Raw genomic sequence first — 24,283 nt, forward strand, 5'->3', positions numbered from 1 at the left:
GGTCAGGTCAGATATCAGGTATCAGGTCAGATCAGGTATCAGGTCTCATTTGTTTTCAATAAAAACAAGTGGTTGAGACAACCAGAAAAAAACATCTAAACTTTTTACAGTATTTGTGTTAATAAGTAAACTATTTATATCATTGTATGAAAATTGAATTTATTGAGAAATACGTGTTGTTATTTAAGTAACTTTTAATTGAAAGAAAAGAAAAGGAAAAAAAGAACTTTGAAAAAGAAAAAAAGAATGCTTGAATAAACATAAACAAGTAAAAGAAATATAAAATAAAAAAAGAAAAGAGAAAAGGGAAAAAAAGAAAGAAATAAACGAATAAAAAAATAAAGAAAGAAAGGGAGAAAAAGAAAAATCAGAAAAGAAGTAAAATAGAAAAGAAGAACTAGAAGATTGGTTTTTTATTTTACTTATTTTTTAAACAATTCAATTTGTGATAATTTCTTCTTACTTTATTTGTATTACTAATTTTAATATTAGGCTATTTCACGTTTTTGTTTAACTTTATATATATATATATATATTCATTAATTCTAGTTTTACTTTTCAATCTATCTCTGTTTAATCAATTTTTAGTTATTTTATTTCTTAAGCTTTTTCTTTATTTCTTTTTTTTTTTTTTGTAAGCTTTTTTTTCTTTGTTTCTTATTTCTTCTTATTATTATAAATTTTTTTCCGTTTTATAATAATATATTACTTATCTTATTTTTATATGTTTTTAATTTATAGTATTTTTACATTTTTCATCATAACTGTATAATTTGCTAGCTAATATATGTTTATATTATTATAATATACTCTTATTTATTATTTATTATTGATTTATATTATTTTAACTTTATATACTATTGCTTTATTATTTTCAACAATATATTTTGACATGGCAGTAAAGTACACTTGTAAATTCTGCAATAAACTAGTAGCTGAAAGTCATAGAGCCATTTTATGTGATTTTTGTTTTTGTTGGGTTCATGCTAAGTGCAGTCAAGTCAATAAATCCTCATATAATCTTCTTGTTGAAGATTCTTCTGACTGGTTCTGTAGTGACTGCATAATTAAGAATATGCCTTTAGTATACTCTCTGACTTTGAACTTTCTTTGACTTTTTCATGTCAGACTCTTCCAACTAATATATTAAATTCTTTGGAAAGTCTGATACATTTCAAAAATTAATTTAAGGATTTAAATAAAATCTCCAACACAAATACTAACTGCAAATATTATGATATTCTTGATCTTAATAAAACTATAAAATCAAATTTGAATTGTACCTTCATCTAAACATTAGATCTTTACACTTTCATATTGATGATCTTTGCAGTCTCATAAGTTCACTTACTTCTCTCCCTATTGTGTTTGGTATTTCAGAATCTAAATTACACATTAATGATTCTAACATAACTGATATAAATATAAATGGCTATACTATCGAACATTGTCCAACTGAAGCCAAAAAAGGAGGTGCTCTTCTATCCAACATAAACTACAATGTTCGACAAGATCTTATAGTATACGCCCCAAAGTATTTGGGATATGTCTTTGTTGAAATTGTCAATCCTTTTTAAAAAAATATCATCATTGGCTGTATATACCAACACCCTTCGTTAAATCCTAAGGAATTCATTTCTGATCATTTTAACCCTTTACTTGAAAAACTTAGTTCTAAAAATAAACAGGTTGTACTAATGGGCGACTTTAATATGGACCTACTAAATTACAATGAATCTCTGATTACCTTGACTCATTATGTTCTTACTCATTTTTCCCTACAATAATTCAACCAACACATATAACTTGTACATCAAAAACAGTTATTGATAACATCTTTTTAAATTTTCAAACTCCTAATCTAATTTCTGGCAACCTCACAATATCAACTTCATATCACTTAGCATAATTTGTTTGTATTCCAAATACTCCTTCTAAAAAAAAAAAAGTAATAACTACCAAACGACCCTTTAGGAGTTTTGATAATAATAAATTTATAAAGGCAGTATCAGATATTACCTAGGAACTTAATATTAAGAATGGTGAAGATGTTGATGAATCTATGAACTTCCTTTTAAAATCACTTAACGCAATCCTTGATTGTCATGCCCCATACAAAAAACTTTCCGCAAACCAAATTAAACTCAAATCTAAACCTAGGATCACCTATGGAATTCTGAAATCAATTAATATAAAAAACAAGCTCTGTAAAAAATATATAAAAGCTAAAAATCCCAACGCAAAAATTAATCTACTCAATAAATTTAAATTATATAGAAATAAAATTAGCAATTTATTGAAGAGTTCTAAAAAGTCATACTATATTTCCTTCTTTAACAATAACCTCAACAATACAAAAAACACATGGAAAGGAATAAAAGAAATTATTAACATCAAACCTTCTTTGCCAAATAAGTCTTATAATCTTAAATATAATGGTAAAACTATCTCAGACAGTGTGGCCATTGCTGACATATTCAACAAACACTTTCAAACTGTACAACGCCCATTATCAAGCAAAATTAGTTCCTCAAAAACTAATTTTTCTGATTATTTAAAAAACCCAAATTCTAGTTCCTTTTTCCTTTATCCAGTCACTGAAAAGTGTTTAAAATAGCCAAAGTCATTCCTCTCCATAAAAAGGGTTCTCAATTTGATCACAAAAATTATAGACCAATTTCTATTCTTTCTAACTTAAGTAAAATATTTGAAAAAGCCATGCATATCAGACTTTACAACTTTTTTGAAAAAAATCAATGTCTTTACAATCACCAGTATGGTTTTCTTAGCAAACACTCCACAAATCATGCACTTATTAATATAACTGAGTCAATTAGGAAAGCTCTTGACAGTAAAATTGTGTGTGGTGTGTTTCTTGACTTAAATAAGGCATTTGATTCTGTTGATAACTCAATCCTCCTAAGTAAACTAGAACACTATGGTGTTAGAGGTATTGCTCACCAATGGTTTTTATCATATCTTTTTAATAGGTCACAGTTTATCGCCATTAATGATGCTAAATCTTTGCCAATATTTTTCTCCACAGGTGCACCACAAGGATTTGTATTAGGTCAGTTGCTTTTCCTTATTTTTATAAATGATCTCAATATGTCTTTAAAATTTTCAACTGCTTACCATTTTGCTGATGACACAAACTTACTCCTTACGAACAAATCATTAAAAAAAATCATCAAACATATAAATCATGATTTATCCAATCTTCTTCAATGGCTGCGATCTAACAAATTAAGTCTTAATACCAGCAAAACTGAGCTTACCATTTTCAAATCAACTCAATCTAAAATCACTAAATACCTAAACTTCAGACTAAGTGGCCAAAAAATCTTTCTTTTAATTTCTTTAAAATATCTTGGAATCAAAATTGATTCTATCCTTTTCCTCTCACCTTAAAGACTTAGCACTGAAACTATCTAGATCAAATGGGATGGTATCCAAAGTTCAACATTATGTCAATCATGAAACTCTGCTCAACATATACCATGCTATTTTTTGATCACATTTACGATATGCTTGTCAGGTTTGGGGACAAAGCTAGACAAAAGCTTTTTTAAGAATATCTAATCTGCAAAACAAGGCATTAAAAATAATATACTTTCAACAATATTGTTCTAATTCTAATATCCTGTACTTTCTATCCAAAGTTCTGAAATTGTGTGATCTTGTTCATTTATTAAATTGTCTATTTGTCTGGAATAGCAAGCAAGTAAACCTCCCTCCCTCATTTTGTAATTTTTTACCACTATAAAATGTTCTCATTATTATCTTCGATCTTGTAGTAACCTCAAATTATCTATCCCAAATCATTCTTCGGTTAAGTACGTAAATCAATCACAAACCAATGCGTAAAATCTTGGAATAAATTACCTCTTTACCTTAAATCACTAAACTCTATTACACAATTTAAAACCTGCCTGCATGCTTTTTTTTAGGAGAGATACTGTTTGTAAAATGTTGGAATTATTGTGGGTCATTATTATTATTGCTTTTGTATTGTTATATGTGATATAAATATTATTATAACATTATTCTATATGTGTGCATGTATATGTGTATGTATGTATATGTGCGTGTATATGTGTGTGTACATATGTATGTAGGTATGTGTCTATTTGTATATATGTATCTGAGTGCATGTGTATGTGTGTATGTATGTGTGTATGCATATATATATATATATATATATGTGTATGTGTGTGTATTTATATATATATATGTATATGTATATATGTATGTATGTATATATATGTATGTATGTGTGTATGTGTATACGTATGTGTATATATATGTATGTGTATATATATGTATATGTATATATATATATATATATATATATATATATATATATATATATATATATATATATATATATATATATAAATTTGTGAGTGTATGTGTGTATGTGTTTATGTATATATGTATATATGTTATGTATATATGTATATATGTTTATGTGTGTATGTGTATATATTTATATATGTATGTATGTGTTCATGAGTGCGTATACATATATATATTTATATATGTTATACATTTTTTGTAACATTGACTTTTATTATTATTACTATTATTATTGTTAAATTTTGATAAGTACTAGTGTTGTTCCTTATTATTATTGTTTTATATCATTATATAAATATATTCCTAATAATTACTACTATCATTCATATTTTATTATTATTAATATCAATTTAATTTGTATTAACTTTATATTATTATAATATCAGTTATTACTAATATTATTTTTATATTGTTACTAATATTATTATTAACCTGTTATTATTACTGAAATTATTTTAATTTATAGTTATTATTTATATTATTTTTGTTGGTATTATTTTTGTGGTTAACATGTTATATAACTTTTACAGTTACTATTATTTCTTCCTTTTCTTAAAATTATCACCTTTTATCTGACTTTACTTTTCTTTTTATTATCCTATTTTAATCTATATTATTATCTATATTATTATACCTATATTATTATCACTACTTATTATAATTAAATTTGATAAATGTTTACTTGAGGTTAGTATCATTACTATTTGTAAATATCCTTGATATAAGATCTTTTATTCAGAATAAATTTGATTTGATTTGATCAGAAACTATGGTACTATTTTTAAAAAGAGAAAGGTGTGCAACTTTATGACTTACCTTTAACATTTATTTAAATGTTATATAACTGTTTCTTAGATGTAAAAAAGTTGCATCCATAAAATAATTAATTAATCCACAGTTATTAAAATATTTATTTTAATGAAATGTAAACATTTGATGTAAACTTTGTCAACAAATAACTTAATTGAGCAAAGCACGTGTAATTGTTTACACTCGTTCTTTCCCGCGACTTCATTGTTCTGCAAAATACTGAAAATAAAATTTTGCAAATAGGGTTTGATTTTTAAGAAAAATGCATGATCAATATTAAGAAAGAAAAATTAGGTTTTTAAACTAGCACTACATATTTTTTTAGTGTTTCCAGTTTTTTTTAATAACTGAGCCTAATTTTTGAGATTTTTCAGTATCTTTTGGTTTTTTAATTTATAATTTTTTTTTTTAAAAGGGTTTGGAAACAATATTGTTTATTATAATGCTGTTGTTAGCCAGTAGCATTGCTTGTGAAAATTCCATGGGTGGGGGTTTGGAAAGAAACCTCAATTTTTCTAACAATTTAACACAGATTACCCAACTATTTACATAAACTACTAATTACTATACTGTGGTTAATGTTTACCTTCAATAAACTTGTAACTAAACACAGTATAATTCTAAATAATAACCTTACAGTCTACAGATATGAATAACAATAAAATATGTCTATTATAAAGGTCATACTTCTAACTTGATTGATAATAAACTTAAACATATGAAGTTTTAACCTCCATAAAACGAACTACCTAACATGCTTTTAATGCTGAAATATTAATATTAGTGCTATGAATAATATTATTACAGTCTATAGAAAAATATATTTAAAAAAAATAAACCTCTTATAAAATAAAAAACAATATTTTATCTTCAGTCTTTAATTTTGATATAAAGTTTCTTCAGTTGAACCCATCTATTAAAAGGATGTTTGTGGTTAACTCCTTTGCAAAGTTATAGTTGGTACTTCAGTAGCATGAGACTAGCCAATCGCTTGTCACTCATTGTTGTTCTCAAATGTAATTTTACAATCTTGAGGTGACTGAAAAAAGCACTTATTTATTGCTACAACATAAGCAGCTGTGATTACAAGAACGCATAGCTTATGGGGTTGTTTTATTATGTCCTTTAATTTCACATCATAGTACAAAATGTCTTGCAACGTTCTAGCTGGTGTTCTTAATGACTTAAAATGTTTATCACCTTCTTCAAAACAGATATCTAACAAAACTTCCATCTGCACATTAACGCCTGGAATTTGATCCATGTATCCATGCGGAAAAAGTTTGTTTGCTTTTGTTAAGATTCGATACTTAAGGTTTCCTTATTCAAAGGAAAACAAAAGATTTTAGCGATGGGGCAAATATTTCATATCACCGCACTTTCAATCAAACCACATAGCATCTCCTTTAAAATGATGGAATTGTGTATGTAACTCTATATGGACGAATGCCTCTATTTTCAATTCAGGCTTCAAGTGTGAGATTTTAACGAGAGATGAGATTCACTACTTCAATAAAGTTACATCAGTCAGCACTGTCAGATTCTCTACACGCCTTGTATTCCTAATCTCTTGCATGTATCGATTAGAATTTTTCTGTTCTTCACTTCAATTTTTTGTCTTCTATCAGAATAAGTCTTTTGGATTTATCAATAAGGTAATCCTTTTTTTTCTTTTTTCATAAGAAAGTGACAATATTCACTTAATGCAACTTTATGTGCTTGAGATGTAAAACACGCCTGAAGCATCCCAAGCATGTCTTTCCCACAACTTTTCATCTTGGATTAAGGTCTTCCCCCGACATTTACCCGAGCATCTTCAGTTTTTCTCCTCTTTCTAACACCCTCGGAAAAAGGACAATAGACAAAACAAAATGCGGCATCCTTCTAATGTTCAAACTCTTTAAACCACTGAAGATTAAATCTATTATTACCGTCACTTAGGAAACTAGCAAGTTTTGGTTAGTGTAGCCTTAACTAAGCTGATTTCTACTTAGAAGGCTCTAAGGGTTTGCCAATAGTTATTGCAGGCAGTAAGTTAAAAACTCAACCCTAATTCAAACTCTTTTGCGTGACTTAACAAAATGACCTTTAGTAGAACACTTATTTCAAAAACATCTATCAGAAATGTTGCACTGAAATGTGTGCAATCCATTTCATGACATCTTTTGGTATCCCTCATGATTTAAAATAAAAAACTCACCTTGTTTACTTAGTCTTTTCGTATATAGCTTACGCTTGGCCCATTTTTTGCAATATCTCTAACTCTCAATTAATGAAACTTTCGACTATAGAGAAACGTGTAGCAATCATATGTAATGAACGTCTATGTTCACATTAACCCTCAAAATGTGTTGAAGGCATCTGCCATAGATTAATCAAAAAAATTGACAAACTGAATGGTCACCCACTTCAAGCATTGTTTTTAGTCAGACCTATAGTGCGAAATCATAGGAATTCACGTAAGCTGCAACTTCTGCACCCAAAATCAACTCGATTAGTAAAATCTTTCTCGGTTTTTGTAAATTCTCATAAATATCTAGATATTACTACATTAGATATTAAATAATAATAATAGTAATAGTAATAATAATTATAATAAAAATAACTAGAGTAAATACGATTTTTAATTATTCGTAATTGTATGTACTTAATTGTTCGTAAACCTGGGTCATGGCTTACCAATGCTAATGCATATTACTTTGAGCTTTAATGTTAAGTTTTTCTTAAAAAAACGTTTCCCATTTCCAAAATATTTTTTTACATTTCCACCACAGAACTTTTCGATTTTTCAATTTCAATTGCAGCCAAAAATATTTTCTCATTCTTCTTTACAATATTTTTTACAATGTTACTTCATTCTTTAAGATTATCAAATGTTTCACTGCTTACTTCAGCAGCATCCAAGTTAATGATATTTTTGTCATCCTTTTCCTCTCCGCCAGGAAACTGGGGTAAATGATCTAATTCTGAATTTAATTCTGTAACTTCCTCTGCTTGTTTCTGAAAGATTATAAGCATAACGAGAAACGATTATAACGATTATAAGTATAATGAGAAACGATTATAACGATTATAAGTATAACTAGTATTAATATATAAATTTAGAAATTTAAAAAAAATGATCCGATAAACTGGTCTTAATTATACATAGGTAAAGACAGGTGTTATGAAAATTACTAGTTATCAAGGAGAGTAGTACTTAGGGCTAGCAAAACCGGTTAACCGGTTTACCGGTAAATTGGTTAAAAATTATGTTTAAATTTACCGGTAATTTTCAAATAATTTACCGGTAATTCGGTAAAATTTTATGGAAATTCTGAATAAATTATTAGTAGTATTATTTTCTAACTAAAAAGAAAAATTCTACAAAAAAGCTAACTCTTTTACATATTATAAAAAAACAGTTGAAATCGCAAAAAATTAAGAACTTTATAATGGAAAAGAATTTTGTTTTCTTACAATATTACAATATGCATTTCTTAAAAAAAAATTCAGACTACTTGATTGATTTTTCTTAAATTTTCGTTTTTTAATAGAGAAAGAAAAATATTTACATACAATTAGGATTTGTTTATGTAGTTTATTTATAATTACATTCAGTTTATTTTGTGCTCGCGTCCCATCTGGTTACAGTTACAGGTGACATTTTATTTAACCCTTTAAGACAAAACGCCGTAATAATACGGAGGACCGTTTTAGGAGTTAAGGAGCACCGCCGTAATAATACGCACTGGTATAAGGTGTTACTTATAGAGTTTGTAACACCTTAAAATTAGTCATACACCCTTCAAACCACGATTTTACTATTCTCGAATGTTCTACGGAACTAATAAACACAAATTTCGTTTAGAAATAAAAAAAAATATGGTAGATAAACGACGATCAATATCTGTTCAAGACGCTGTAAATTTTGTCATGGAAGAAGACTCAGATCTTTCTTCGTTGACAGAATCTTTATCTGACAGTGAAATAGAATTTTTAATCGAATCAGAAACAGATGAAGAATTATATCTGAGTTATTACAGTGACGATAATTTTAAGAATATTCCATCAATTGAGCAAAATATCAAGAATATAAAAGTAGTTCCAGCTCTAAAGAAGAAGAAAGTTAGTTGCTATGAGAATTTAAATTGGCAAAAGGAACCTCCTAAAGAAGGAATGAGACGATTTAATTTTATTTCTGGAGAAAAAGTCAATGGAGATATAAAAAACTCTGACCCTCTTGAATTATTTGAATATATTATTACAAACGAACTTTGTGAGTACATTGCTGAACAAACTAACATATAATTTAACCAAATGACAGGAGGTAAAGTATTTCAAAGAAGCTCTCGTATATTTAAATTTATCAATAGTGGAGCTATATTTACATCTCGTGACATACGCCTTCATTTTGCAGTGATAATCTACTGTGGTATTATTCGAAAGCCCAAATTGCGAATGTACTATACAAAAAGCAAACTGTTTGAAACACCAGGCTTTAAAAGTATACTATCGCAAAACAAATTATTATTGCTAGAGAGATTTCTTCATTTTGTAGATATTTCTAGTTTTGTGGACAAAAATTATACAAAGGATATAAAAATTAAATACATTCAGGAGTACATTGTTAACCGCTGGAAAATTATGTTACAACCAGGACGTGATATATCCAAAGATGAATCATTACTTTTGTGGAAGGGAAGGCTGTCGTTTAAACAATCGATACGATCAAAAAGTGCACGCTTCGGTATTAAGACGTTTGCATTGGCATGTGGGAAAACAGGATATGTCTGGAATCAAATTATATACCTTGGTGCTGGCACAGAAATTTCTCAACAATACAAATATCAGGCCACCGATGTAGTAATGTCATTATCTGAAGAACTGTTAGATGTTGGACGGTGTATATACCTTGACAATTGGTATACCTCATTGGAAATTTGTGATTTTCTTGTTCAAAGAAAGACTGATGTTGTGGGAACATTACGAAGCTACAGAAAGTATCTACCAAAAGATGTTATTAATGCAAAATTGAAATCAAATGAAAGGTGTGTTGCATACGAGCAAGGATATCAATTCATGGTAATGCATTGGAAGGATAAACGTGATGTTTACATGATAACCACCTGCATACCTGATACTTTAGAAATTGTCTTACGTAAAGGTGCAAGGAAAGAAGTACCAATTGTTATCCACATTTACAACAGCAACATGGGTGGTGTTGATCTTAGTGATCAAATGACCACCTCCTATGCTTGTGAGCGAAAAAGGGTGAAAAAGTGGTATAAGAAGTTTTATTTTCATCTGATTAATCTTTCCATATTTAATGCACAAGTCATTCACAAAATGTTAGGAGGTAAACTAAAGGCTTTAGAATTCAGAATGCAGCTTGTTAGTGCTTTAGTTTCTTTTTATGGTTATGACATAGTAACATCCGGACAGGGTGGGAGACTAAGTCTTGATGGAAATCCAATGCGATTAGTGCATCGTCATTTTCCATCATATGTTCCGGAAACAGAATGTAAAACTGCACCTCAACGGAGGTGTGTTGTATGCAGAAAAAAGGGGAAAAAAAAAGATTCTCGTTATGAGTGCACCCCTTGTGATGTAGGGTTGTGTGCTGCACCATGTTTCCAACTCTATCATTCAAAAAAATACTACTAGTGTTAAAACATATATTTTTTAGTATTAATAACATGTTTTCTCACTAATACTGTGTTTTAAATAATATTTTTATACATTATTTTCATATTAAATTTGAATTAGTAAAAAGTTGAGTTTTATTCAAAATAACCCGCGCATTTGGATGTACGGCTAAAAAAAAAAGTGCCGCTTAAAGGGTTAATTTAAATAGTGCGTTAGTGAGTTTTTTTAAATTATTTGGTTTTTTGCACTAAATGATAAAATTATTAGGTATCATCAAAAAAAATTGAAAATAAACACAAAACATAACTTTGAAAATAAAGCAAATGTTCTATATTTTTATTGTGTTGAGTAAGTATTTCACAAAAAGTCTTTAAGGTGGTAGACCTATGAAAAATAGAGATTTTTGATCAAAAAATGAAAAAATATTTTATTTATTGTTTTTATATAAAAATTTATCCTCTATCTGCTGATATATGACTTGTTTAGGTTTGATCAAACTAAAAGGGTTTAAATTAACATATTTTATTAGCTAGTTTATTTATTTGCCTTAGCAACGCCATAGCAACGAAAAGTTGAGACCTTTTTTTACCCAAATTAGATGGCCAAAATGACAAATCTTGTAAAGCTTTTTTTTCCAATATAATATTGATCTGCGGTGTTTTTGGTCATGCTTTTAAGTCACATTTTCTTATAATAATTGTCATACTAAACTGTTTAATATTGGATGTGGTATAAAATCATTATTTATGAATCTTTCAACTCTTGATTTAAATCAAACAAGTTGTACTTGTGTATAATTGGAATTGTCTTCTAAAAAAAGCAACAAGCAAAATTTTTTACGGAAAGCAGATCACACATGTCACATTAACCATATAAAGTCATCTGGTGCAATGGAAGCAGATGGTGCATCGGAAATCTTTTCTCGATCAGTGGAAAAATATAATTTGATTTATCATGAATACCTAGGGGATGGTGATACTTCCTCTTTTAAAGAAGTTGAATAATCTAATCCATATAAAAATTATAATATTCAACCAATAAAATTAGAATGCATTGGGCATGTGCAGAAGCGACTTGGTACACGCTTGCAAAAAATCATTCAGAAGTATAAAGGAACAGAGAAACCCCTACACGGAAAAATAAATATGACTAATAGTGCAAATAACTTAATGCAGAATTATTATGGTATTGCAATTAGAAATAACACTAGCAACATTTATGCAATGAAAAAAGCAGTAGGAGCAGTTTTGTGGCGCAGCACAAATTTCAGTGATAATAGCATTCGTCATTCTATGTGTCCTAGGGATGAATATTTCTGGTGCAAGTGGCAATTAGACAAGCTTAAAGTTACAAATACTCACACTAACAAAATTAACTTACCTATCTTTATTCATAATATAATAAAACCTATTTTTAAAGATTTATCTGATGACAATTTGCTTAGAAAATGTTTACATGGTTTTATATGGACCCAACCCAAAATTCAAATGAAGCATTTTATTCAATTTTATGGACTCGTTGACCTAAAAATATTTTTGTAAGTAGAAGAACATTTGAACTTTGTATAAACTCTGCAATAGTTCATTATAATGATGAAGGAGATGGGGTAAAATCTGTTTTAGGTTACTTCGGATTGTTAGGATCAGTGACTATTCCAAAACTGGTTTTTAAGGACCAAAAAAAGGAATTGTAAACAAGAGTCGTAAATCAACTTCAATATGCAAAAAGCAAAGAAAAAAACTTAGATCTCTTCATAAGGGATACTTAGATACTGAAAAAACAGATTCATATAGCTCTGGTAGCTTTTAAGGAGTGTTTATAGACATAAATTTTGGTTTTTAATTTTTGACTTGATTTTTCTCATTTTGAGATTTTTAGTTTTTTTTTAAATTTTAAAACATGATATCTCCAGTTTAAATTCAGCAATTAAGCTGAAATTTTCAGGATATGTTCTTCATACATAAAGAATTCATTTGTCATAAGATTTTTAAAATTTCTTGTTTTGGGGCGCTACAATGTGGTTTTATCTGTCAGAGTTTTTTCATAAAAATATATATTCAAGTTTAAAAGTCAATATAATCTGAACTAGGGAGGCAAATTTAAAAACCCTATGACAAATGAATTTTATACATATGTAGAACTACCATACCAAATTTGAAATTTTGATTTATTGTCATTTTTGAGAAATTGTGTTTTGAAGTTTTCGTTTTTTTCACACTTTTTAATAAAATTTCGAGGCAAGCGAGGCACTTTTTTTATATATTTTTTTGATTTTATGTTTAGTTTTATAATTATTTATAACAACTGCTTAGTTTTGTAGTTAATATAACTTTGATGCCTGAAAAAAGTTTTTCATAGGCCTACCACCTTAAAATTATATTATAAAATATATTTGTATTGTGTTCCAAAATTTACATATTGATTTTTTTTTAAAAAAATAGCCTTATCTATGATGTCTACTGGATCCGGATAAAATCAATTGAGGAATCATTTTCTACGTACGAAAGCTGGCGATTCAGCTATATGCAATGTATGCAAAAAAAATATAAAATGCTCTGGCGGCAGCACAAGTGGTTTGCACAATCACCTTATCAGAAAACATAAAATTAATCTGCTAAAAAGAGTTCAACATGATGATGCAGAACCTAGCTGTTCTAATATCATTACCACAACTTCCGTTACGAATGATACAAATTCTAGATCAAAAATTTCTGATTATTTCAACATTGAAATGAAAACAAATCGTTACAGAATTATCAGAAAGAATAGCCCGTGGTGAATTATTCAGCTTGACTTTCGATGAATGGACATCTCTCAAAAATCGAAGGCTTATGAATGTGAATGTCCACTCGTATGATAATGTATTTTGAATCTCGGATTGGTTAGGATTAAAGTATCGATGCCTGCTTAAAAATGTAAAACGTATCTTCAAAATACACTTAAAGAATTTAGTATTGCGATAGAAAATATAATTTCCATTACTACGGATGGGGCCGCCGTAATGAAAAAGGTAGGCAGATTACTGGACGTAAATCATCAACTTTGTTTAGCCTACGGCATCCAGTTATCAGTAATTAAGGTGCTGTATAAAAGATCTGTTTCGGATAATACTTCCGTAGAAAATCAAGAAGTGGCTATTACTGAATTTAAACATGGTGACGATGAAGAGGACGATGTAATGAAAGATATTGGGGTTTTTGACGTTATTGAGGATACATCAACTACTGATTCATCAATTCAACATGAAAGTATAGGTCCAATAATAACAAAAATTCGAAAAATTGTTGTCATGTTCCGTAGATCACCAACAAAAAATGACATCCTCCAAAAACATGTTAAGGATGAATTTAAAAAAGAACTTACGCTAATCCTTGACACAAAAACACGGTGGAGCAGTATGTTGATAATGTTGGAAAGAATTTATGAGATTAAAAATTGTGTTCGTAAGAGTCTAATCGATATCAAATCCGATATAGATTTATCAGAAAATGATCTCAATGTTGTATCAAATATAACAATGGCTTTGCAACCTGTTAAAGTAGCTGTGGAAGCTCCTGTTCAAGGGATACGAATCTATATGTTGCAGATTTGGAAATTAGGTTCATGTTGGATGAACTAAGTAACCAAAATAATTTCTCAAGTAATGAATTGAAACAAGATTTAATATTTCGAATAAGGGAGAGAAGAACCGTATATTCTGATATATATTTATATCTTCATGAACCATGTCCACGTACAGCTTTCAATAATGAAAATAATTATGGCGTGCTTAATACAACAAGTAAATTGGTTATGGAAAAAAATATTGTAGAAATTATTCAACAATTTTTAAAAAACGATTCCGAAACTACTGAAACTGAAGTTGTGCAAGTGTATGAAACTGAATCAACTAGTGAATCTACGGTTTTATCAGCAGTGGCGACATCAAATCAGGCAATGTCAATGAAGGAAAAACTTGATTTAGTAATTAAAAAGAAAAAAATAACTATTGCTCACGAAGAGATTAGTGATCCGAAGACAACATCCGGTCTTTTAAATATAGTTAGGAAAGAAATGGTGTATTTCAAGGAACAAAGTATTAAAGGAAAATATTTAAATAAACTCTAAAAGTATATTTCAGCAGTTCGCCCAACCAGTGTAGAGTCAAAAGGGCTTTTTCTGCAGCAGGTTTAATTGGCACAAGGTACAGAACAAGTTTAAACGTCGAAACATTAAATGTAATGTGTTTTTTAAGAGCTTACTTCAATAAACAATTCATGCTCCTTGAAAAGAATTGACTATATTAATTATTTTTATTTTAAAAATGAAGTTTTCTTCATGTTTATGTTTGTTTATGTTTACGCTAAAATACAAAAATGTTAATGTATAATAAATGAATTAATTATATTTTATTATATAAAAAAAAATCTTTTTGATTGTTTTATTTATTTATTTTTAATTAGGATGGACCTGTAAACTGATGCTGTTTTACTAATATACTCATTTGTTATGCTTTTTGCTCTTTGCAGTGTTTAGATTATTATTATTTAAGCCTTTAGAAAAAAAACCGGTAAATTACCGGTAACCCGGTAATAATTTTTTTTTTACCGAATTACCGGTTTTTTAAAATATCGGTAAATTTACTAGCACTACTAGTACTTATAACTCTTGTTTATTCGTTGTTGAGTTATTAATTGTTGATTTGTTGATTGTTGGGTTTAAGTTATTTTGTAGAAGATTATTTAAAAAATTCTCAGTATTATCATTTGAAAAATTGTTGATCTGGTTTATGTTAAATCTCCAACCAAATAAAAATGCTTTCTTGAATTAATAATTTTGTGCAGGAATGTTTTAAGTTGAGTTTTAAACATTTCAAAATTACCCGATGGTGACGGATAAGTAGTATGAAAATTACCCGATGGTGACGGATAAGTAGTATGAAAATTACCCGATGGTGACGGATAAGTAGTATGAAAATTACCCGATGGTGATGGATAAGTAGTATGAAAAGGTGTTATGTCTTCTGTGTGTGGTTAGTCACCCCTTTTTGTCACGTCGTGATGGTGTCAACCGGTGAACGATAAAAAGGTCATTGATAAGAATCAATAAAATACTACTTTTTTTTCTTCCATTTTTGATTTTTTACTCTGTTATAAAAATTACAACATTTTATCATACAATAAAATGTGTCTTATAAATATTTTATCCTGGAACAATTAAAAACAAACAAAAAAAAAAAAGTTTAAAATTTAAAAAAAATAGTTTGAAATTCAACAAAGTTGAAAGAAGAAATTTTTTTTAAGAGATAAATTACCCTGTGAAATTTATTGCAAAGATATATTGTGTTAAAAACTTTGCCTTCTTTTTCAAGAACGTCAAAGGAGCGTTTAAAGCAAGTGATAAAGCCCTGTTGATTTTAATGTGTGTGACATGCCTATAGACTGATTTTGTATTTAAAAAAAAATATTTTTTTTAATTCCTTTTTCTGGATTTTGTTCTTTAGTTCAAACTAAGATTTGTTTGCAAAAGTTTCTGCTCATTTCACTTAGTCCCAAACTTGGTGTACCTTTGAATACATTACAATCCAGTGGGCACGGGACCTAAAAGTTTTAATAATTTGTTAGTTTATAATATCAATAATTTGCAAGTCAATAATTTGTAATTTAATAATTGTGTTAAGGTTCACCGAATTATAACTTTAAACTTTAAAAGCTTTTATTTAAACTTCGAATTTTGATATTTCCAAATTGAAAACGTGTTTAGTTTTGTTTAAGATATTGCGGAGATTTAAAAACTAACTCTTTGCTACCGAAGAAACCAATTCTCTACGTACTAACGCTCTCTTGGTATCACCGAAAGTTAATATTACCGAGAATACCATTTTTATTAGAAGATTTGAAATTTGAAATTATCTTGCATTATAAAGCAGTATAATTTAAAATAAGAGTGATATTAAAAATAAAAAATGATTGAGTAATGCTATATATTAGGTAGAAAAATTTTAGCTTTTTTTTAGCTTTTCTTGTAACGCAAATAATCAATTTATCATGATTTACGAAGGCAAACTTACCAGTCGCTTGTATGGTTTTCATTTGCTTCCTCAAACCTTGAGTTACTTCTAAATAAAAACTTTTTAAAAAATTGTTTATATTTAAATTTTTCTTTTCAAGTTACGAAACGCGCTACTTTAACTTTTAAATCTAAAAGTGCTATCAATTAATACTTGACTAAAAGTTTTATAATTATTACGCGAATTATTTGTTTCTTTGTTTCCAGTTCTAAGAACCGTTCCAGATGAACATTTTAAACATATAAAAATCTTAAGTTTCTTTCCAGATTTCATTTACTTTTCTATTGACTTCATCTAATTTTAAACTATTTCGTCTCAATCGATTTTCATCTCTTTTAACCTCAGGGTCGACGACACGGGTTTTAAAGTGCAGAGGCACAATCGTCAATTTTTTAGAAAAGTCCTCTATATCTAGAATTTTTCTTTAAAAAAAAAAAAAATCCTTTAGACAAAAAAATAGGGGGGAGGGGTGTGTCCCCCGGTGTTGTCGGCTCTGAAACTTTTTGTATGCGTATAAACGTTTTATTTGATTTGTGCTAAATTTTAGCTTACTCAATACTAAGGCATGGTACACGTTTTTCCGAACAAAAATCACAGTTGTAGATTTTTGACCTAACCCCAACGAAAACACCTGGAAAAATCCTTTTGATGATAGTACATACCAATAGGAGTTCATAGCAATAAATCTTAAAATCAGGGATTACCGTCCGTGGGACTTTTTTGCGTTTAAAGTTATAAATTAGAGTGAAAGTTAGTTTTCTTTATTTTCCGAATTCAATTCGGAATTAGTTTTACAAAAAACTTTATAAAACAAAAAAGTTCTACATAAAATTCTAAACAACTCTTATCTTATTCATATTTTTACAAAAACGCGTTTTTAACCTTCAAAATTCGAGACAATAAATCGGCATTTTGTCTACCATAATGTCACGCTGAAAAAATATCTTTTACAATCATCGTGTCACACTGAAAAAACGATTTTTTGACAATCTCATCTAGTCGCACGGAAAATAAACGCTTTGTTTTGGAAAATGGGACTTGAAAAGCTTGACTAAGCTTTAACTTTTGACTCATTACGACCAAAATGCCTAATGCATCAAAAACACATGATGAATGCAGAAAATCTGTATGTGTTGTGTGCATGAAAAAAAGTGATAGAGAACTGACAGTTGCAGCAAAGGAAAAGATTCTTCAATTCATTGAACCTGATTTAGACTTCAATGATGACAGGGTTCCATTAGGAATTTGTGTCAACTGCAGATTTCAACTTGGAAAATTGGATGGCTCCATGAAAAAAGTTCCAACACTTTTCAACTTTCAGAACATCTCAAAAAAGCTTTCAACTCGCTCATCACTTATTTGTGATTGTTTGATCTGCCAAATAGGTAAACTGAGAGGAAAGGAGCAACATTCTCTGAACAAACTTGACTCCTCTGAAAAATCAATCAAGCCTGAAAACCAGAGCGTTGAAAAGAGATGCACCAAATGGATTTCATTAATTGGTCGTGGACTCCCTCACAACTGCACACCGGGGACTCGCCATGAAAATTTCAAAAAAATTGCTGAAGCTGATGGAAAGGGCGCAGAGTTAGTAGCTTCAGCAGTTATTGTTTCAAAAGATTCATCTCCTAATGGAATAATTCGTCTAACTCAACAAGCTGGAGGCAAAGCCATTCCAGTGCGAAGAGGGGCATCAGTAGCACAACAGCTGTTCAAAACCCCGCTTTCTACTCAGGATATGGTTCACATTCAGCAAAACACTGGACTCTCCAATAATGGTATGCGAAAGCTTGGTTCCACTTTGAATCAAATCAGTACCTTACGGTTAGTAGAACCCAACTTTCAACTGAAATTTGCTCAGGCAGGACAAAAAGCAGCAGACCACTTTACAATTAGCAGCATGAACTTGTCAAAAGACAACCAGACCAGGGAGGTTGTGCACTGCCATAGTCTCATTGACCTCAGTGTCAACGTACAAGTTTCAAGAAACTTGGGAGATTTGAAGATCAGTTTCACTCACATTGAACTGGAAAAGAATGAGTTGGAGCCACAAAATCCAGCTCAAAAAAACATGAAACTAACTTCTCCACTTTCAGCCAAAGCAACAAGTGTCAAGCAGCAAATGCTTGTTGCTCTCTCTCAAGACACACCTGAAACATACCAGAATGTCAAGCAGATTTTTGGTCTCATCAAAATCCATGAGAAATCTTTGCTAAACTCTTTGGTTATTTCCTGTGATTTGAAGCTTGCTAACATTCTCTGTGGAATTCAATCACATAGTAGCAAACACCCTTGCTGCTGGTGTGAGGCAGAGAACGCAAACCTCATCAGATGTGGCCATCCAAGAACCTTCGGTCAAATTCGGAAGCAATTCGCAGAGTTCATGAAATCAGGCGGTGACATTCGCAAGTCGAGAGATTTCAAAAATGTTGTTCATCTGCCCTTGCTTGATTTTCATGATGACATGCTTGTGCTGGAAGCCATCCCACCTATGGAGCTTCATTTACTTCTTGGTGTGGTCAACCATCTCTTCAAAAACCTCTGCGATCTTTGGCCAGATGCAAAGCAATGGCCAACCACACTGCACCTTTCTATTCAACCATTCTATGGGGGCCATTTTTATGGAAATGATTGCCTTAAGCTGCTGAGAGGATTAGATTTCCTGAAGCAAATTGCAGAGCAAAAGCACTTCAAACAGGCCAATGGATTTAGTCAAACTTTGTCTCAGTTCAAAGATGTTGTTACATCTTGTTTTGGAACCACTTTGGATCCTGATTTTGAAGCAAAAATTGAAAGCTTTAAACAGAGCTACATTAATCTTCCAGTCTCTATTACTCCCAAAGTACGTGCTGTCTTTCATCATGTTCCTCAGTTCATCAAGAGAAAAAGTATGGGACTAGGACTTTTCAGCGAACAAGCAACTGAGGCTCTTCACTCAAATTTCAAGCCCTTCTGGGACAGATACAAAAGAAATCCAGAGAATCCTGATTATTCCAAGCATCTCCTCTCTTGTGTCATTGAATACAATAGCAAAAAAATCTAGTCTCAGCAAGTCAATGGTAAGTTATAGCTACAGATTGCTAAGTTGCATCTTAAAAAAAAACGTAAATTTGGGGGAAAATCCAGATCAAAAATGATTTCAAAGAATAATCCAAAGCTTTTTTTCAGTTTCCTCTAGAACTAAAGGAAAGGTAACAAGAAAGAACAAAAATGTCAAAGAATCAAGTGAGAACGAGCCAAACCCAATGAAGTTGAAGAAGAATATATATTATAGAAAAATGTTTTTTCAAGGAAAACTAATCAAATTTTGGAAAATATGAATAAGATAAGAGTTGTTTAGAATTTTATGTAGAACATTTTTTGTTTTATAAAGTTTTTTGTAAAACTAATTATTGAATTCGGAAAATAAAGAAAACTAACTTTCACTATAATTTAAAACTTTATACGCAAAAAAGTCCCACGGACGGTAATCCCTGATTTTATAATTTATTGCTATGAACTCCTATTGGTTTGTACTTTTTTCTGGGTGTTTTCGTTGGGGTTAGGTCAAAAATCTACAAACTGTGAAATATAAGTTTTTTCAATTACAATATATGTAAGTGTTTTCATCAAAAAGTATGACATATTTGGTATGTATGGAAAGATTATTTTAACCACTATTATAATCTGGTAAAAGTTATGCGACTATATCAAATCGTCAAGCGTAGTTTTATTTAGAAAAGATGTAGTTTTCAACATAAAGTACCTTGGGGCTCGGCCCCCTATGGATTTGATTTTGTTATAAAAGCACGTATTAGTGTTTGTTTTCAATGAATGTAACTTGACATTTATAATCAGACATTATTTGGGAAAATTATCCATAAAAAACTATTTTTTTATGAAAATTGAAGTTACTATTTTCAATACCACACCTAAATGAGTATGTTTAACAATAATGTCACGTTCGATTCAGATAAATTATGGTAGTGTTAATTTTTCTAAAATTCACACTACCATAAAACTACATTTTAAAAAAAAATTATTATAAGTAAACATTATATATATATATATATATATACCTATATATATATATATTATATATATATATATATATATATATATATATATATATATATATATATATATATATACATATCTATATATATATACATATATATACATATATATATATATAAATATATATATATACATATATATATGTATATACATGTAATACATATATATATATATATATATATATATATATATATATATATATATATGTATATATATATATATATATATATATATATATATATATATATATATATATATACATATATATATATATATATATATACATATATATATATATATATATATATATATATATATATATATATATATATATATATATATATATATATATATATATATATATATAAATTAGTAAAAACACTTATCTAATTTTTTCTTTCTTCTACACAGTGTGTCTCCATCAGTAAGTTCATCAGGAAGATTCTTGCTGATGAACCTACTGATGGAGAAACACTGTGTAGTAGAAAGAAAAAATTAGTTAAGTGTTTTTTCTAATTATAAACCAAGATCACATAATGCATTTCATGCATTATGTGATCTTGGTTTTAGCATATGGCAAGGATCAGGAATAAAATAAATAACTTTATCATAAGATTCAATATTGAAATGAGTTTTCATATTTTCAACTTTATCAAACGAACAACCAAGACTTTTCGTTGCACTAAAATTAGAAAAAGCATCATCACAAGTTACGCTGTGAACATCTATACCGTGTTGAACACACAAATTAATTGCTTTAGTTAGAAGACAAACCAAGTTTGTTGTTGAAATCTTTTCACATAGAACATAACTGATAGGACATTTCCAATGACCTTGAAGTCCAACAAGCATAAAGACAAGAGCCTCAGTAGCTATACAATTTGGATCAAAAGCAGATTATTGTTTCCATAATCTGAAAAGCCTTCATAGTTACCATTACTTGGATTATAAACAAGACCTGATTTAATATGCATAGAATCAAAGATTAATGCACAATCTTTATATGTATTATCTTCTAATCCCTTTTGTTGTATGTAAGAAAAAACATCTTTAAAAAACCCAGGTAAGCAATCTATAGATGAAGACCAATTTGATAAAGAACTTATGCAAGGCAAAGCAAACAATGATCTGACAAAAGCATAGGCACGAGGTGAATAATAATGAAGTGTCAAAGCAAATTTCTTCACTTCTTCTGAATATCTGTGACATATAGAATCTTTGCATTTATTCACTAGTTCAGATTTAAATAAATCACAAACAAGACCAGAAAAACTATTATCAAGAAATTGAGCTGTATCAGCATATATAAGCTTATCATTTTCAAGTTTTTTAATTATTTCAGCCATTGTATTGATTTTCAATTCTTTTCTTCTTAGTTTTTGCTTAAGAGTCTTAATTTTTCTTTTAAGCTTTACTTTAGATGGAGAGTCAACTTTATTATTTAGGTTATCAATAGTAAAATCAACACTAGTTAAAATATGATTTTGAGAAGAAGATGGCAACGAAAGAGATATCTTTTTTTGATTGTATGTCTCGGTTACATTCCTGGAAACATGTTTTCTTTTGATTGGCTTTTTACAATGCATTTTCGCCGGGAAATCAAATATAGATGGTACAACATTAGCCTTTAAACGAGGTTTATTCGCATTTTCATAACTATAATCTTCTTTATGAAAGTGAACACTACATATATAACTATATTTCGTAGGAACAAATAAAGCACGTTTTGTTGCCACAACCCATTTTTGACACAGCTCGCTATTTTTTAAAGGGAATTTTTGAAAAGATATCGCAACACCTTTGGTAAATCGGTTTACACAACCATAAGCAGAGCAAGATATAACCATTTCTTTAGTAAAAAAAGTAAAATTAGGTGTTTTTTTTAAATATTATGATATTTTTTTTGCGTTTTTTGCCAGTATTCAATATGGCTTCCGATAAACAAATTTGCCTCACCACCGCGGCTCGAGTTAGATATCTATGTAATATCATTGGCGTAAACAATTAAAAAACAGAGGCGGTAAACTTTATAAACAAGTTACTTTCATTTTCAAACTCGTTTCGTTTTTATATCAGTAGTAAACTTTAATTGACATTTGTTTTTTTTTATTTTCATAACAATAATTTAAAAGTAACTTGAGTTACTTTAACTTATTGTTATAAAAACAATTATATCTTTGAACACTAAGTTGATAGAAATAGCTATAATGGCTTCCGTAATGTATTAAGATAAATACTCTTTGTTGTAAGCACAGCGCAATATGAAATATGTATCACATAGTTCATTCCAACTACTTTTAAAAGTAGCATATTTTTTATAAATATACCAACACAAATGTATTAATTTGTAATTAGATTCATAAATTATGTCAAAAAAACACTTCAAGACATCTTTATTATTACATGGATATATCTCCTGCAAAACTAACGGACGCTTCATATTTTGCCATTATTTAAGAATTCTTTGTTTGCATAAATTAAATACCAATAAATAAAAAGTTGTTCGGTTTGCCACTAACAACTAATCGGATTTATTTAAAACTATCGGTATTTTTTTTTTACGAGTTTGTTTGTTCTATGCCTTACATGCGTTGAGTAGCCTTAATTCTTCAATTTTTTTTTTTTGTGGTTTATATAAGTTTCCACTTGCGATAGCAATAAATACTTTTTCCGCTGTTCGAATTCGAACAAATGTTAGCAATAGTTCGAATTCATTTTTTTTCATTGTTTTTAAACAGTCTTTATATTTATATTTTCAAGAAAAGTAAATATAAGTCTTTAACAAAGTTTTACGAAGTATTTGCTTCGTGTTGAAGTTGCAGTTCCGTTAACGATTTATTTACTTTTTTGTGACAAAGCAAAAAAAAAGTGCCTTCTTTCAATATTAATCAAAATAAAAATCATAAAATTATATTGAACCCTAAGAATTTAATGTCGAAAAAAATCACTCACCATAAGCATAGATACAGCAAAGCATACTCCTTTGCGTACAGGAGTAGTGTCTTCTTTAAGCAAAACATTTTTATGTTTTTTAACAGTTGTTCCTGGCATTTTGCTGAAAAAAATTCTACATTTTGAACATTTTGATATATTATTCATAATTTAATTATAATTATAGTATATCTTGTTGAAAATAGCAAATTTTTAACTAAATAGTATATATATATATATATATATATATATATATATATATATATATATATATATATATATATATATATATATATATATATATATATATATATATATATATATATATATATATATATATATATATATATATATAAAATACGTAGTAGAGGAAAAAAACTCCAAAACTCATCTTACAATGAGCTAATTTTAACACCAAAAATAAAAATATTTCCTTTTTTTTTTTTTCTT

The 24,283-nt window shown here is 28.8% G+C and overlaps 1 protein-coding gene across 1 annotated transcript in view; it reads right to left on the reverse strand.

The window, feature by feature from the left end:
- The window catches only part of LOC100214368 (uncharacterized), a 135,483-nt gene extending 111,530 nt beyond the window's left edge, over positions 1-23,953 (reverse strand). Inside the window, exon 1 of the mRNA XM_065801454.1 lies at positions 23,855-23,953. Coding sequence (XP_065657526.1) covers positions 23,855-23,953 — 99 coding nt within the window. The remainder of the gene's footprint in view (positions 1-23,854) is intronic.
- Positions 23,954-24,283: the final 330 nt, after the last annotated feature.

Source organism: Hydra vulgaris, chromosome 07, assembly GCF_038396675.1.
Source record: "Hydra vulgaris chromosome 07, alternate assembly HydraT2T_AEP".
Taxonomy (NCBI): domain Eukaryota; kingdom Metazoa; phylum Cnidaria; class Hydrozoa; order Anthoathecata; family Hydridae; genus Hydra; species Hydra vulgaris.